Source organism: Zootermopsis nevadensis, unplaced genomic scaffold (assembly GCF_977971745.1).
Source record: "Zootermopsis nevadensis isolate Lab colony 2312 unplaced genomic scaffold, Znev_1.0 Znev_ptg000061l, whole genome shotgun sequence".
Lineage (NCBI taxonomy): Eukaryota > Metazoa > Arthropoda > Insecta > Blattodea > Termopsidae > Zootermopsis > Zootermopsis nevadensis.
The window spans coordinates 10,038,102-10,052,201 of record NW_028259192.1 but is presented as its reverse complement, the minus strand read 5'-3'; the positions used below and the strand labels follow the sequence as shown (position 1 = coordinate 10,052,201).

At 35.8% G+C, this 14,100-nt stretch overlaps 2 protein-coding genes, 1 long non-coding RNA gene and 1 pseudogene across 11 annotated transcripts in view; 1 reads left to right on the top strand and 3 right to left on the bottom strand.

The window, feature by feature from the left end:
* Cog1 (conserved oligomeric Golgi complex subunit 1) overlaps positions 1–1,832 on the bottom strand; it is a 28,144-nt gene extending 26,312 nt beyond the window's left edge. For 4 of the 7 annotated variants that reach the window (XR_015532625.1, XR_015532626.1, XM_022081217.2 and 1 more), the window contains exons 1-2: positions 1,187–1,545; positions 731–898 (exon numbers count right to left, since the gene is read on the bottom strand). Coding sequence is in view for 5 of the 7 variants with exons in the window: in XM_022081217.2 (XP_021936909.2) it covers positions 731–898; positions 1,187–1,323 (305 nt within the window). In the remaining 2 variants the exon portion in view is untranslated. Of the gene's footprint in view, positions 1–730; positions 899–1,186; positions 1,547–1,712 lie in introns of those variants that run through there. The other 3 variants (XM_087340607.1, XM_087340608.1, XM_087340609.1) reach the window with 3 other exon arrangements.
* On the top strand, positions 1,788–2,837 carry RpL24-like (ribosomal protein L24-like). The gene is made up of 3 exons (XM_022081203.2): positions 1,788–1,979; positions 2,098–2,284; positions 2,582–2,837. Exons 1-3 carry the CDS (start codon positions 1,899–1,901, stop codon positions 2,815–2,817), a joined length of 504 nt encoding a protein of 167 aa, XP_021936895.1. The 5' UTR covers positions 1,788–1,898; the 3' UTR covers positions 2,818–2,837.
* A 3,609-nt stretch (positions 2,838–6,446) lies between these two features.
* On the bottom strand, positions 6,447–11,055 carry LOC147871190 (cell division cycle protein 20 homolog; annotated as a pseudogene). The gene is made up of 5 exons (XR_015532507.1): positions 10,858–11,055; positions 9,596–9,723; positions 8,965–9,109; positions 8,217–8,304; positions 6,447–6,815 (listed from the first exon to the last, which is right to left on the bottom strand). The product of XR_015532507.1 is annotated as a cell division cycle protein 20 homolog (transcript).
* LOC147871189 (uncharacterized) lies at positions 11,016–14,075 on the bottom strand. 2 transcript variants are annotated; one of them, XR_015532628.1, is made up of 3 exons: positions 13,677–14,075; positions 12,362–12,481; positions 11,016–11,367 (listed from the first exon to the last, which is right to left on the bottom strand). It is a non-coding gene; the product is annotated as an uncharacterized LOC147871189 (long non-coding RNA). The 2 variants fall into 2 exon arrangements; XR_015532627.1 differs by having other exon boundaries at positions 12,362–12,499; positions 13,677–13,962.
* Between the last annotated feature and the right edge of the window lie 25 nt (positions 14,076–14,100).

Below are 14,100 nucleotides of genomic sequence, written 5' to 3'. Positions count from 1 at the left end.
CTGCGATATTTAAGGCGGCATCTTCCGTAGGATGAATATTTGGCATATGTTTCGACTAAGAACACACGTTGCTTAATACTATACACCATATTATCAACGTCAATCCGCAACGAAAGACGCAATGAAACTGATTTGCCTGTGACTCATGGGAAGAACACGCACCAGTCCTGCCGACGTCAACAGATCGCCGGCCGACCACGTAACGTAAGCACGACCGCTGCCGCATAAATTGTAGACCTGGTATTTAGATGTGTTATAAATTCTTTAAGTGTCTTATTTATAAATCTGATTCATTTCCTGTAATTATAATAATTACAGACTGATTACATATTTTTATAACTCCAAGTTGCACATTATGATCAGATAATCAATTTATCGCTGGTTCAATATAAATACGTTTTCATAACAGTAAGAAAAGTAACTAGTCTTCACCAAGTAGGTGGTTACCAACATTTTAGAAAATATCACCTTCATGAAATCATAACCCAAAAGGCTGCAACTGATACACTCAAAAGTTACACCACCATTTCATAATTTCTTGTTAGGCTTTGACTCCAATCATCTGCAAACAACACTAATATTCTTTTTTCTGCCGTGGTACCAGTAAAATGATAATAGCAAAACAAAACAAATCAAATTCTCAAATTATGTCATTTTTCCTGATCATATTTAAGCTGACTGAAGAGCACTGGCTATTAGCATACACTTCGTCAGTCATTTGAAAACAAACCTTTCAGCCTTGGAATTACTTTCATCCAGTTTGAAACCTAACAAGTGTTTCTGCTGTAACTGTTGACACTTGGTGCTCATGTTATCAATGTGTGAAATTATGTCCTCTGCAGTTTTCTTCATGTCACCAATTGTATCTGCAGCTTCAATTAGGTCCCTGTACCGTTCACTGAAATCAGAATTAATTATCATTACTCTTAATACTTTCCTTCTAAACTCAATACATTTTAAAGGAAAATATTGTGTTGAGCATAACAAGACTAATATAAAGATATTCTAGAGAACAGCACTTCTGTAATTGAATGTTTACGATTATAAATACTGTGTAACAAATGTTACATTATTAAAGCTTTTGTGACACACTATCAATATCATGACTATCATACTAATATGGTGTAACTTTAAGGTAAAGAAATTTTAAAATGTTGTTTATATTCTGATGACGAGTTTAACGTACCCCACCATTGTTCTTAATTCTTCTCTTTTTCTTTCTATTTCTGTCTGTAACTTCTTTTGTGTTTCTAAAATTTCCGAAATAGTATGATCTTCAAATAATTTATCAGTATTAATATCTAACAAGTTTTGTACAGGCATTTTGGCTACTCTGATTATAGTAATGTGAAATCAATTATTAAACCCAGCAAAACATTTGTAATGATAATACGGTACGAAACAGTCTTCTTTTGACGAGTTAAACACTACAGTTTTAGTTCACTACATCTTTTTTGCACGTTATAACCACAAACCTACCCTACCACCCATGAATATATTATTCTGAAACGATTGCATGTGCACAGAAAATTTTAGCATTATAGCCAACGTGGCATATTAAAAACTGAACATTCACTTTTACAAAACCATAATTTTAAGAACTTCAGAATTATTTGCTAGATTAAATTACTGAAAATTATATTCATTTGTATATATCAATGGAAAATGTTTATCGCATATATTTAAATTTTATGTAACGGAATTTCGTTTACCATATTGGTATTTCAAGTAATCTCGGATCATAGACATAGATACGCATCTACTTATCCAATATGTTCGATAGTTACGGTAGGTACTAACCACAACTACCAACATAACCATATCCCGTGTGACCTTTTAAGAACTGTATGATGGTGTTTGTATTACGATATTCAGCTTAGTTTTGGTGAAAATTTATAATGCGTATTGAAACGTGTTATTTTTGTTCATCCCGTATATTTCCTGGGCACGGGATTCACTTCGTAAGGAATGACTGCAAAGTAAGTAATTAAGAAATGTGTCGGAAAACACTTGGACGTACTTTTGCACGTGTTTCTCAGTGAACATAACCTTACTCCAGGAAGCATCAAAAATATATTGCATTTTCATGTTTTACAGGTATTTAAATTTTGTCGACCCAAATGTCACAGAGCTTTCAAAAAGAAGAAGAATCCCAGGAAAGTAAAGTGGACGAAAGCTTTTCGGAAAACAGCAGGAAAAGAGCTTGCTGTTGATCCATCATTTGAGTTTGAGAAGCGTCGTCATGTTCCAGTAAAATATGACAGGGAGATGTGGGCAAAATCTGGTACGTACGCATGCGTTACGGACACTTTCTGTATCCTTAACTCATCAGGTGGAAGGTTCTTTAGATATTACTCATTAAATTTTGTACTACCTGATTGAAGTACATACTCCAAACTAAAGCCTTCCTTCCCTCTGGAAGGAACGATGCTTGACGTGCAACAATCTGTGTATACGTGTGTGTAAATTGTCACTGACCATAAATGACAGTTGTTCCTTGTCAGGTGTGGGAATAATGCATTATTATTCTGAATTGTGAAGCATATAATTGACAAACTCTTTGTTATTGCCCTCTTAATAGTGGATGCCATGAAACGTGTGGAGAAAATTCGCCAACGCCGACAAGCCCAGTATATGATGCAACGATTACGTAAAGGCAGAGAACTGGAAACACAACGTGACATCAAGGAAGTCCAAAGAGATTTAGCATTGATCCGGTCACCAGCAGCTGGTTTAAAAGAACGAAGAGCAATGGAGGAGTCCATTGTTGAAGAAATTCATGAGTCTGATGTGGAAATGAAGGAACAAGCAGAATAAAGTTGTTTACATTACTAAAATTAATTAATTTACATTCTACAGATCCTTCATAGTTCCATGCAGGGATGTGGAACATGTTATAATGTGCATTCAGTACTTAGTACAAATACAATGATTAATTCTAGTGCAAATATAAATATGAAAATTGCTGTCTACTGGGTTGTTGCGCTGTGTAGTCTAGTCGAAGTTCACCAACGTTTCAGAGGTCATTCTGCCTCCGTCATCGCCCTGATGACGGAGGCAGTATGACCCCTGAAACATTGGTAAACATCTACCATACTACATGGTGCAACAACCCAGTAGACAGCAATCTTTACACTCATGATCCACTCTCCCCTTTTCAAAAACAGTCAAAAGGGGGAGGAAGTGTTCAGTTCTATATGTCGTTGGTTCACTTGGCCCATGCCCCTGAAAAGGGCGTGCTCAAAACACAGCAATGTACAATTAGAAACAAAACCATTTACTTTCTTAAGACAAATTGTAATACATACATGTTACACAGGGTCATTGATTACCCTACTACAAACAAAGAAACTCACAAACAAAACAAAAAAACCCACGACTTGGCTCGCTCTCGGCAACACTCCAATTCGTCTCCCCGGCCTTGACCACCCCGAGGGACCAAGAATAACCCAAAAACATGGTGGTTGCCCCATCCACCAACACAACAAAATCAATACCCATCTGGACGGGCAACTACAACGTGAAAACAAATACAAATCAAGGTTGCCTCGAAGGGGGTACTCAGCCAGAGAAACATTGCCGACCAGATCTATAGCCACAGCCTGAGTGCTTGTCCGTGTCCTGGCGAGAAGAGGTCAGCCCAAAATAAACCTCCCTCCTAAACCGGCCTACCTCCCCACACGCATGCGCACCCCTTTTCTAAGTTTCGCTGTCACAACATCAGAGCCGAATGTAGTCGGCTCACTCACCACTGAAAACCTCAAATCCTACAATTATAAATACATAGTTATGACAGCTATTTACATTGTTACATTGTACCCTATGTCACTTGCATTTACTTCCTAAGACTGTCATACCTTAAGCTGACCAACTACATCAAAACATCTAAGCTACACACGTGCTAAATGTGGTATGCAGCACTAGCTTATATTTCATTTTGTGTTTTAAATTTCCTTTCATTTGGCACTGTAAACCTTTGCTACTCTTCGCTGCCCTCTACAACAAAGAATTTTTATGTAATTATAAAAATATAGTTATCTAATTACAAATTGTCCATTGACATGTGTGGAACTAGAATTTCCACATTAATAACATTCAGACTTGTAATTTGTAGGTTGAATTTATATAACTGGTTTTCTAGTGTAATTGCCTAAACACAGGATAACACAAGTATATGTTAGTCCATCACAAGGGTTCCTGTAATCAGTGAGTGAAGCTTGCATCCTGTCAGATTTACCTTTCAGGAAATCATCTGCTCTGATTTATGGATCCTGGTCATCTCAAACGGATGTAGGTTCACAAGAATTTTGCAACTAATTTTCTGATTGGTTGGGCTTTGAATTTGATATTCCTGCTGACTTATGTAAACTTCAAAATCACCTGACATGTTTTTCCCATAAAATTTGTGGCAGAACTGTTTCTTCATCCTTCCACTAGCTGTCAGAAGTCAATTTTCACTATAGGTTCTAACTACATAACTAGAATGTTTCATGAAAGAAAACTACTAGCCCATACTTTAGGACAGTATTCTGCAACTATCTTTCACTAGTGGCACACCACAAAATTTTGCCTCATGAAATTGGGGTACAAAACTACATGACATAAATATATCTGCATATAAGTCATTGCCCAGGAAGAATGCAGGTATATGAAAAAAAAACACGTTGAATAAAGTTGTTGATGCAGAGAACTTAAATATGCAGCATATGATACTAATATACACATTTTAATACATAAGAATCAAAAAGTAAACTTTACTTATAAAAGTCACAGTGCAAATAGGCGATATAAGGGCCAAAATGGGATCAACAGTATCTCAACAAGGAGACATGTATATGGAGAGAATTTAAGTTCAGCCTTGCTAATGCCTGTTTTGTTTTGAAGATGGTCTTTTGGGATGTTGCAGTGTATAATCTCAGAAGTTTACAGACATTTTAGAGGTGCTTGTTGCCTCCATCATCAGGACAAAGATGGAGGCAGCAAGTACCTCAGAAATGTCAGTAAACTTCTACCAGACTACATGACATAACATCCCAGAAGATATGTCATCTTCATATTTGACACCACGAGAACCTGAAATCTCATCATGTTTTGCTTTGTTTCCAGTTAAAATTATTTTTGTTGTTTGAATTTACTTGCGTTTGCCTACCAGGAGAGAGAGAATGAAGGGCTCCACTTTTCAGGTGATGACTGAAGACTATGACTAGCAAATGATCTGTAGATTAATGTGGTCTGCATACCACAATGGGGGATGGTATTCCTCATACTTATAAAGTTCTTACTTTACAAGAAGTGAAGAATGAGAGAGACAAGCAGAAAATTCCATGCTGCATTTAGCCAGTCTTCAAACCAAGACCTTTTCCATGGGAGATCAATGCCTTAATTCTGTCTTCCAGTTCTTGCATATCTGAAATATATACTCTCTTCTACTTGAAGATGAGTCATAGCTGCCTGAAATAAATAAATAAATACAACACTTTAAAGCCTATTGTTAACTATATGGCCAACCTGCTTTAAACAGCCAGTAATTCTTCATTTTGTATTTATTAGTTTCATATGAGTCACAACATAAGCAACAATTATTTTGTTAAACAGTGCTAACCAGCTGCACAGATATAAAAAAAAATTGTGTTTTCAGTAGGTACATCATCATTCCTATCGCATTCTCAAACTTTCCACATTATAACAATTTTTGAACACAAGGAAAGCTGAGCTACAGCCTAAAATGATTCCCATAATTTTTCTACATTATTCTGCTAGAATTGCAGAACAGCTTTGGAGAAAAATGTACCAGTCAGTGTACATAAAAATGAATTTAATGAATTGTTCTCAGGCTACCAGCCTTGTAAGTTGGTTTAATGGAGGAAAAAAACCTTACACTGCTGGTAGCCCAAGAAGAATTTATTATGCTTAGTCGCCGTGAAAGCTTCAGATCCTACATGGAAGGTATAGTCTCAATATGTAATTAACCAGTAAGGCACAGGCTGATCTACTACAAGTTCATAACAATGGTTCATTCATGATACCAATATTATGTCAGACATTGTCCACTGTCGATATGTATATGGTATACACATTTCAGGAGTTGGCTTTACGCTTGTCTTCAGATAATGGCCGTCATTATACAGACATTATGTTTTGCTGTTAGTTAAATTCTCATTTTATATTCACTCACAACATGTGCAGTGATAGCACAACAAATGAATATACAATCAATTTGAATTACCAAAATGAATAACAAACTTCTCTGATCATGTCCTCCAGGAAAGTGGTATCTGCTTTTCCTAACAGAGATGTAATGATATCACAGTTTGTGAACGTCACCATATAAAGTATGAATATTACTAATACAATTTTCCATGAATAAAATTGTATTAATACATTCATAAAAGTGACCACTGTGAACAGGTGGGTGAAAACTGAATGCCATAAATAAAAAGATACTGTTGTAATAATTTAAAGCCATTTAATAAATAAATAACATTGAAGCAAAATATATGGCTAATAAAATCTATGTACATATCACAACCAGTCCTGTATAACATTCCACAATAACAAAAAATTATTTGTTCACTCAACATCAGGATCTCAATAGATACATTATAATTTGTGTGACCAAATTTCATCATCGAATTCCCTTATACAAGCTCAGAGCACCCTTAGAGTCTCTTATCTCTTTCTTCTTCTTGGCAGGATCTGGAGAAAAACATTTCCACAATCTTAAGGTTTCATCTGCACCAGCAGACAACACTGTGCTTCCATCTGGAGACAGAGCCAGTTTCAAGACCTGTGCTGTGTCCAGTTAATTCAGCAACCTGAAATTAATTTAAGACTTGATTTAATTAACTCAATCAATGCTCTAATTTTATTGATAAAATTATGCAAGGTCCAGTTCTCCAGCTTTGGGGTTTGGCATGGGGCCAATAAACTCTTGCAGTAAAAATACACACTGACTCTGGCTGCAGAAGGTGGTACTGGTATTCATATTGCATTAGTATGGTGTTTGGATGACAAGATCCAGTCTGACATTAAGATGAAAAATATTTTATGGAAATACTTTAAAAATTTGTACAGGGACCTCAGAAGTCTGTGGTCCCTGTACAAATTTAAAATATTCATCCCATGCAATAATGAAAATAAAAGAGTTTCAATCCAAATTAATAGGCATTTAAGGATCATAATTCTTATGTTAAATACATATTAAAATCCTGAACTACTAGATTAATGGCAGCAGAAATGCGATTTTTAAGAAGCATATACTGAAAAACTAAAAGAGATAGGATAAAACATTTAAATATGAGAGAGAAAATAAGTTAATTGCCATGGAAGAGAAACTAACAAAGAACAGAATGAGATGGTATGGGCAATGGTTTATTAAGAATGAATAATAGAGAAATCTCAAAGAAGGCTTTGAACATGAAATTGAAAGGAAAATGTTCACAATGGAGGCTGTGATAAAGATGGGAATAACAGGTTAAGAAACACATCGGAGAGAGAAGGAAGGTTAAGAGCAAGAAACATAGGAGTTGTGGGAAGGCAGACACAGATGGTTGGACATGGCAATCAGACTTTAGAGCGGAATATCTTGGGAGGAAGAAGTATCTTTCCACCCTAAAACAAAATGGAGACCAAATTGAGAGGCCAGGAAAACCACCCCATTTTCTTCTTTCATTCCCTCAAGCACTGCAGAGTAAAAGTGATGGGAACAATATCAAAATAACCATAAATTACAAAGTTTGCCATGGCAGTATTGGAAAAACATTTTCTGAGATTTCAGGTTCTCATGGGATGGGTTGTTGGTGCCATGTACTGCAGCATAAATATACTGACTCATGATTTATGATGAAGCAAATAGAGAGTGGGGGAAGAAGACTTTCGGTTACAAAATCTTTGTTAATGGGTGCCTGACTGGGCATCAAAAACATCATGTCTGTGGTGCTAAACACTAAGTCAGACAGAAAGACAATACTGGAAAAAAGTGGCTGGTTTTACGAGCCTGTTCTACAAGAATTAAATGTCAGCCACAGGATGCTCAAAAATAAGTGTGAAATAAATCTTCCAACTAACCAATGATATATGTATAATTTTAAAATACATGAGATATCCTGAGTGAAGTTTCGTAGACATCTCCCAATATAAACTGTACAGAAATAACCAATTCATTTTCAATCACTTCTCCATTAACATTTCATCTCACTAAAATTATGATCATTTACCGTTGTCATTGATAGATATTTCCAGATAATTAGTTGATTATTTGTATAGCCATGACCTGTATGTAGTTGACCACTGAAGACCACAAACCTACAATAAATTTCTTACAGTGTAAATATTCAAGGAAGTAACAAAATAAATGTAGTACCCTTCCACTAAATAACCCAGTCCAAGATGACAATTGACTGACAGATTTAAAAATTCAAGACAATTATGAACCAAGAGGATGAAAAAATGTTTAACACATATATGGAGACTTTTCATTCATAAACCTTCCCTTAGTGGTAATAATGTCCAACAAACAGAAGACAGTAGTTGAATATGAAGGTAAATAAAGCATAATGGCTATTTTATTATAAGTTTCAACAAGATAACCATGCAGTAGTTAGGCAACAGTCCACACACATTTGAGATGTGTGTAAATTGACAAACACAAGTCCCATTACTTATGTGTTATAAAATCTTCTCAAATGACCAAACATGTCAATGTGGAGTGAAAAATCAATGTTTCAGAGACTAGCTGTCTCCATTATCAGTGTCTCTGAAATGCTGGTTTCTGTCACAACACTAACATGGCTGCCTAGATTTTTAAATAAAATAATAATTGTTCAACTAATAACTATAGATGTGCTACTGCAACTACCAAATTTAACTTCCTACATTTAACAGTACATCAGCCTAAGCAGTTATGAATTCTCTATAGTCATGGCAGTCAAGGGGTTATAAATACAATAAATATCCAGGTCTTACCTGAGACTTAGTGTTGATGGTGTTGAAACGACCAGTATTGCAGTTCCAAAAGCGAATGCATCTGTCACCTGTTCCACCACCGCTTGCCAATGTGCTAGGCTGCCATGGGCACCATGCCAGTGCCTTCACAACTGCTTGATGTACACTACAAAGAAACACTGGAAATTAAAACACAGCAGGAAAATAAGCATCTCTATATTGGAATGGAATATCAAAATTTTTGCAGTGCAATTCTATTAAACTCAAAACGTGTCTTGTCATTCCCTTGTGAAAATCATTTTTGTGTCTAGTCAGGTATATCATAGCAATGATCATGGAGATGGTCCCTGAAACACTGGTGATTTTTAACCAACAGATATGACTGACAGTCCAAGAATATTTGAGTAAAATAAAGTCAAGTTGGCAATACTACAACAGACTGAAGATCCAATTTATGTATGTGTGTGTGTGTGTGTGTGTGTGTGTGTGTGTGTGTATATATATATATATATATATACACACACACACACACACACACATATATATATAGTCAGAGGCTACAATCACATTTTATTTAATTCATGGAATCAATTTGATTGGTACAACATTCACTCATCTCACATATAGGAAACTACATCAAGTATCCACTTACCTGAGAGAGTATAAAGATCGGGGTTGTGAGTAAGCTCGCCCCGCAGCAACTGGCCAAATGTACAGCATATGGTCATTTCCACCACTACCTAGGTATCTGCCATCTGGAGACCACTTTAGTCCACAAACCTGAAAACAGTGAAGTTATCCATAAGTAAATACTATAACACATCTAATATAAATGATGTTATGACCGTGGGAGTTTTCTCAAGAGACTGCATGCATGTAAATATTTTAATCTAAAACCAGAGGGTAAAGAGGGATGGGAGGGGGGAAAATGCACATGTCAATATGACATAGCATTTTAGTAACACCTATCTGCAACAATGCCTATTTATAGTGGTCTGAAATCAGGGAATGCTTTACCACTACTGCTTTGCAGCTTCACTTTAACTGCAAGGAATGAGGAAGGAAGATGGACAGTCTGGGCTGATAGGAAACAAGGAGCTAGAGAGAAGTTGGGTAAGAGGAGAGATTATAAGTGGCCCTTTTAGGGCTCTCTTCTATACACCTGGACCATTTCCAGATCCCTTCTTCATTCCTGGTCTCTCACTGGACAGTCACCATGGCCTCGTTCTTTTCCTAAACCTATATAAATCAACCACTTCCCAACACTTCTCACTTCAGCCTTTGGGTTGGAGAAAGTATGTTTCTCTGAAACACTGGTAACTGCCTACAAGTTCACACTGTCAGCCCAGAAGACCACCATGATTAGATATGTAGGGGCCTGTCTCTGCAAGTCTCTTGAGACTTATCATACGAAGGTTATTAATTTCTTGAGATGAAGTATAGTGCAAGGTTTCCTGCAGCAACTCCAAGTGAATAAAGTATCTTCATCTTGTGTATATATCAAGTGTTACTGTAACAATGAACTTTTGAATTGTGGAAGGTGTGTAAAGATTTGTAGCATCAGTGTTCCTTCCCAATCTTTTCCTGTATGTTGGTGTGAATTCTGCCATGAATATATCACTACCCTGAACACAAACTCAGGTCCCCACAGTTAACTGCATAAGTTATGGCATGACCTTTGGTAGGGAGATGAAACAGATGGTGTGGTGGGGAGGGATAGCAGACCAGGGTACTGTTAAAACTGGCCTACATAATGTTAGTAGTTTGTCAGCAGAGGTGATTAAATGGTGGGTAGTAGACCTTCATTTAGTGTCGTGGGAATGAATCTGTCTGTAAACATGCCAATGGATTCTGCATAGTTAACACAAACTATTGGCTCCATCCTCCAGGAGTTCGCTATGCACAGTTTCTCACCTCTTGTGTATGAGAAGACAACTCAGCCACACTGTGATCTCTCTGTCGAACATCATGATGAATGATCTGACCACTACGAGAACCACTGCTCAGAATGTACGAATTCCATGACAGAGAGCTAACACGAGCCAAGTAACCGCCCATGACACGTACTCGCTTCATCTTGCTGCAATCCCACAACTTTAAAAGCAAAACAATTCAATTAATCATTTCGGGTATTCTAAAATTATAAACAATGAGAACTCAAAAATATTTATTAAAATGTCATGAAATGAAAGCAGAACATAAAAGTTCTTTTGAATGGGACAGCAGATAAAGGAATGCATAAGGCACTAAACATTTGAAATTTTTGTACTACTGTTACTACCACTATCCTGGTGCTTTGTTCTTGTATGACAGAAGCCTCATATTTCTCACAACTCCTCCATACAGGTACTCTAACATAAAGCACTGATAATCTTTCTTTAACGGGCTTATTAATTCATCATCTGGTTGTTGTTCCTGGGTCACCTGACAAGAAATCACATCAACTTCATATAAATTCAATTTAGTTAAAATTACATTATAAATATAAAATAACAGTTAACTCTCCACAGGCAAATTAGGACCCCCCCCCCCCCTCTCCCCAAGCTCAAATCCAATTTTTCTTTGTTATTCTGACACACACAGACATGAATAATAAAAGTAACTTTTGTAGGTAGTTACCAACTTCTCAAAGCAATGTATCATTACACATTCCTCATAATTGCTTGTAATCACCTACAAGATAACATTTTAAACAGTGCCTATATACTACAGAAATAACTGCACACTTGTTTAATGACTCAACACAGACACAAAAACACAGTTCTCAAACATTTCCCATATCATGATGTAATCTCTCAAGGTCCACAACCATTACAACCTGCAAGGTTCATAAACACCAGTAAATTCATTTCCTTTATATGTGCAACTTCATAATTGGTTGTGCTTCTGACCGGAATAAATTGGTCTCCACCGATCGGAGACGTCTTTGATGAAGAAGCACCTGTTAAAATACTATTTAACAATAATGTACACATAAACTATAGACTCCCAAATAAAATACATGATGCATAAATTTGACTGACACATTTAATATTTATTTTAATTTGTCATCTATTATGAATCATACAGGAATCACCTTTTATCAGCCCCACACAAAAACCCACAGCCAATAAACTGGCTTGCTACTTTGTAAATAACACACACCAATCAACTGCATGACCATAATATTTGTCATACAACTATTAACCCTTTGGACACTACGTACCTCTCTCTCGGTAATGCAGAGAACGAAGAAAAGATTACTAAGGAAAAAGCAGATTTGGACAAGGAAGTAAATAAGTTTCTGATCCTAATTAAACACATATATTACAAGTTATGAACACACACACACACACACACACATATATATATATATATATATATATATATATATATATATATATATATATATATATATATACACACACACACACTTTACCTGGTGATTTCTTAGGTATTTTTCCAGGTGTTTTCTTTGTTGTGATGCATTCTCCTGTCATATTGCGCTGGTTTGTTATTGGTTCATCCATTGTAACATTGTACTTCATAAAATTTGTTACTAAGCACAAGACATATCCTAGATTAAATATAGGTTTTGAAGAAAAATTAATTGTGGAAGTTGAAACAAACAAATTCCTTGGCTTACAAGTCAACAGTATCTTAAATTGGAAGAAACACATTGAGTATATTATTCCCAAATTAAGCTCTGCATGCTTTGCCATGAGAACAGTCGTACCACTCATGACAATAGATACTTTAAAGCTAGTTTACTTTGCATACTTTCACTCTGTATTGTCATATGGATTAATCTTTTGGGGAAATTCAACAGAGAGTAATCAAGTTTTTTACACGCAAAAGAAAGTAATTAGAATAATGGCTGGTGTCAAAAGCAGGGTATCTTGTAGAAAATTATTTCGTAAATTTAATATACTTCCACTTGCAAGTGAATTTATACTCTGCTTGCTATCATTTGTGGTGAAAAACATGGATAAATTTAAAAGAAATACAGATGTACATAAATTAAATACACGACGTAAACATGATCTATATGTGCCAAATGCTAACTTTACTAAATATCAGAAAGGAGTGTACTATACAGGTATCAAGTTGTTTAATAATCTTCCACCAACAATTAAAAGTCTAAATTATGATATAAAGGTATTCAAGCCTGCATTGAAAGATTACCTCTTTACTCACTCCTTCTATTCTGTAGATGATTTCATCTCTGCTGAAAATGTTTAAGCTTTATATCCATAATCTACGTATATGTAAAGCAAGTTTTGTATTTATATTTAAAATTCTGAGGTTTATGTATATTAATTTGTAAAATTATTTTTCATACTTGTATTGCAGAATCTGAAATTTATGTACATTGATATGTGAAATACGTTCTTGTACTTGTGTTGAAAGTTGTGAAGTGTATGTATATTGTATGAAATGACATGTTCTACATCCTTTGGTTGAGTCCTAAGAAGGATCTATGGAATGTAAATAAACTCTACTCTACTCTACTCAGTTCTTTAATTCATTCGCGAAATCGAACTGCGACATGGTAGGATGTATAGATACAACTGAAAAAGAATGTGAATACTTTAATACAAGTTGCATTGCAATTTATACTTCTGACAATATTAATTTTCACGGATTTGTTACCATGTATCATTTGTATACTTTACCACACTAAATTTCTATCTGCAGTTTTCGAGTTCGTCCGTAATACGCACACCACCAAAAAACATCAAATTTTGACATACCTAATGTCAAATCTGATACTTTTATGTCGATTTCCGTCATACTATGTGACCCACATATGAGAAATAAACTTCGTTATATAAGGAGAAATGCTCAGGAATATGCAAATGTTAATAGGAGTCAGTCTTTGCTATATTCCGTCTATGTTTTCCCTAGCTTATCAAATTGTGTTATACGGTATCTTTTACACACTTTCCCACATAATTTGCACACGCAAAACTCATCTGGTTCTTGTTGATATGTCTTCTTGCGGTGTCTGTGGTGGTAGCTCTGCACAGCTAGTCATGTGATAGTTTAACGTATTTCCTGGTTCGGTCCTGTCTCCGTTGATTGCATTGGTGCAGTAGAAGTCTGGCCATACTTCCTTTCTCTCCTAGCCTCTTTCTTCCAGTAGCTCTGATGTGGCATCTGTAGATGGCAGTAGGT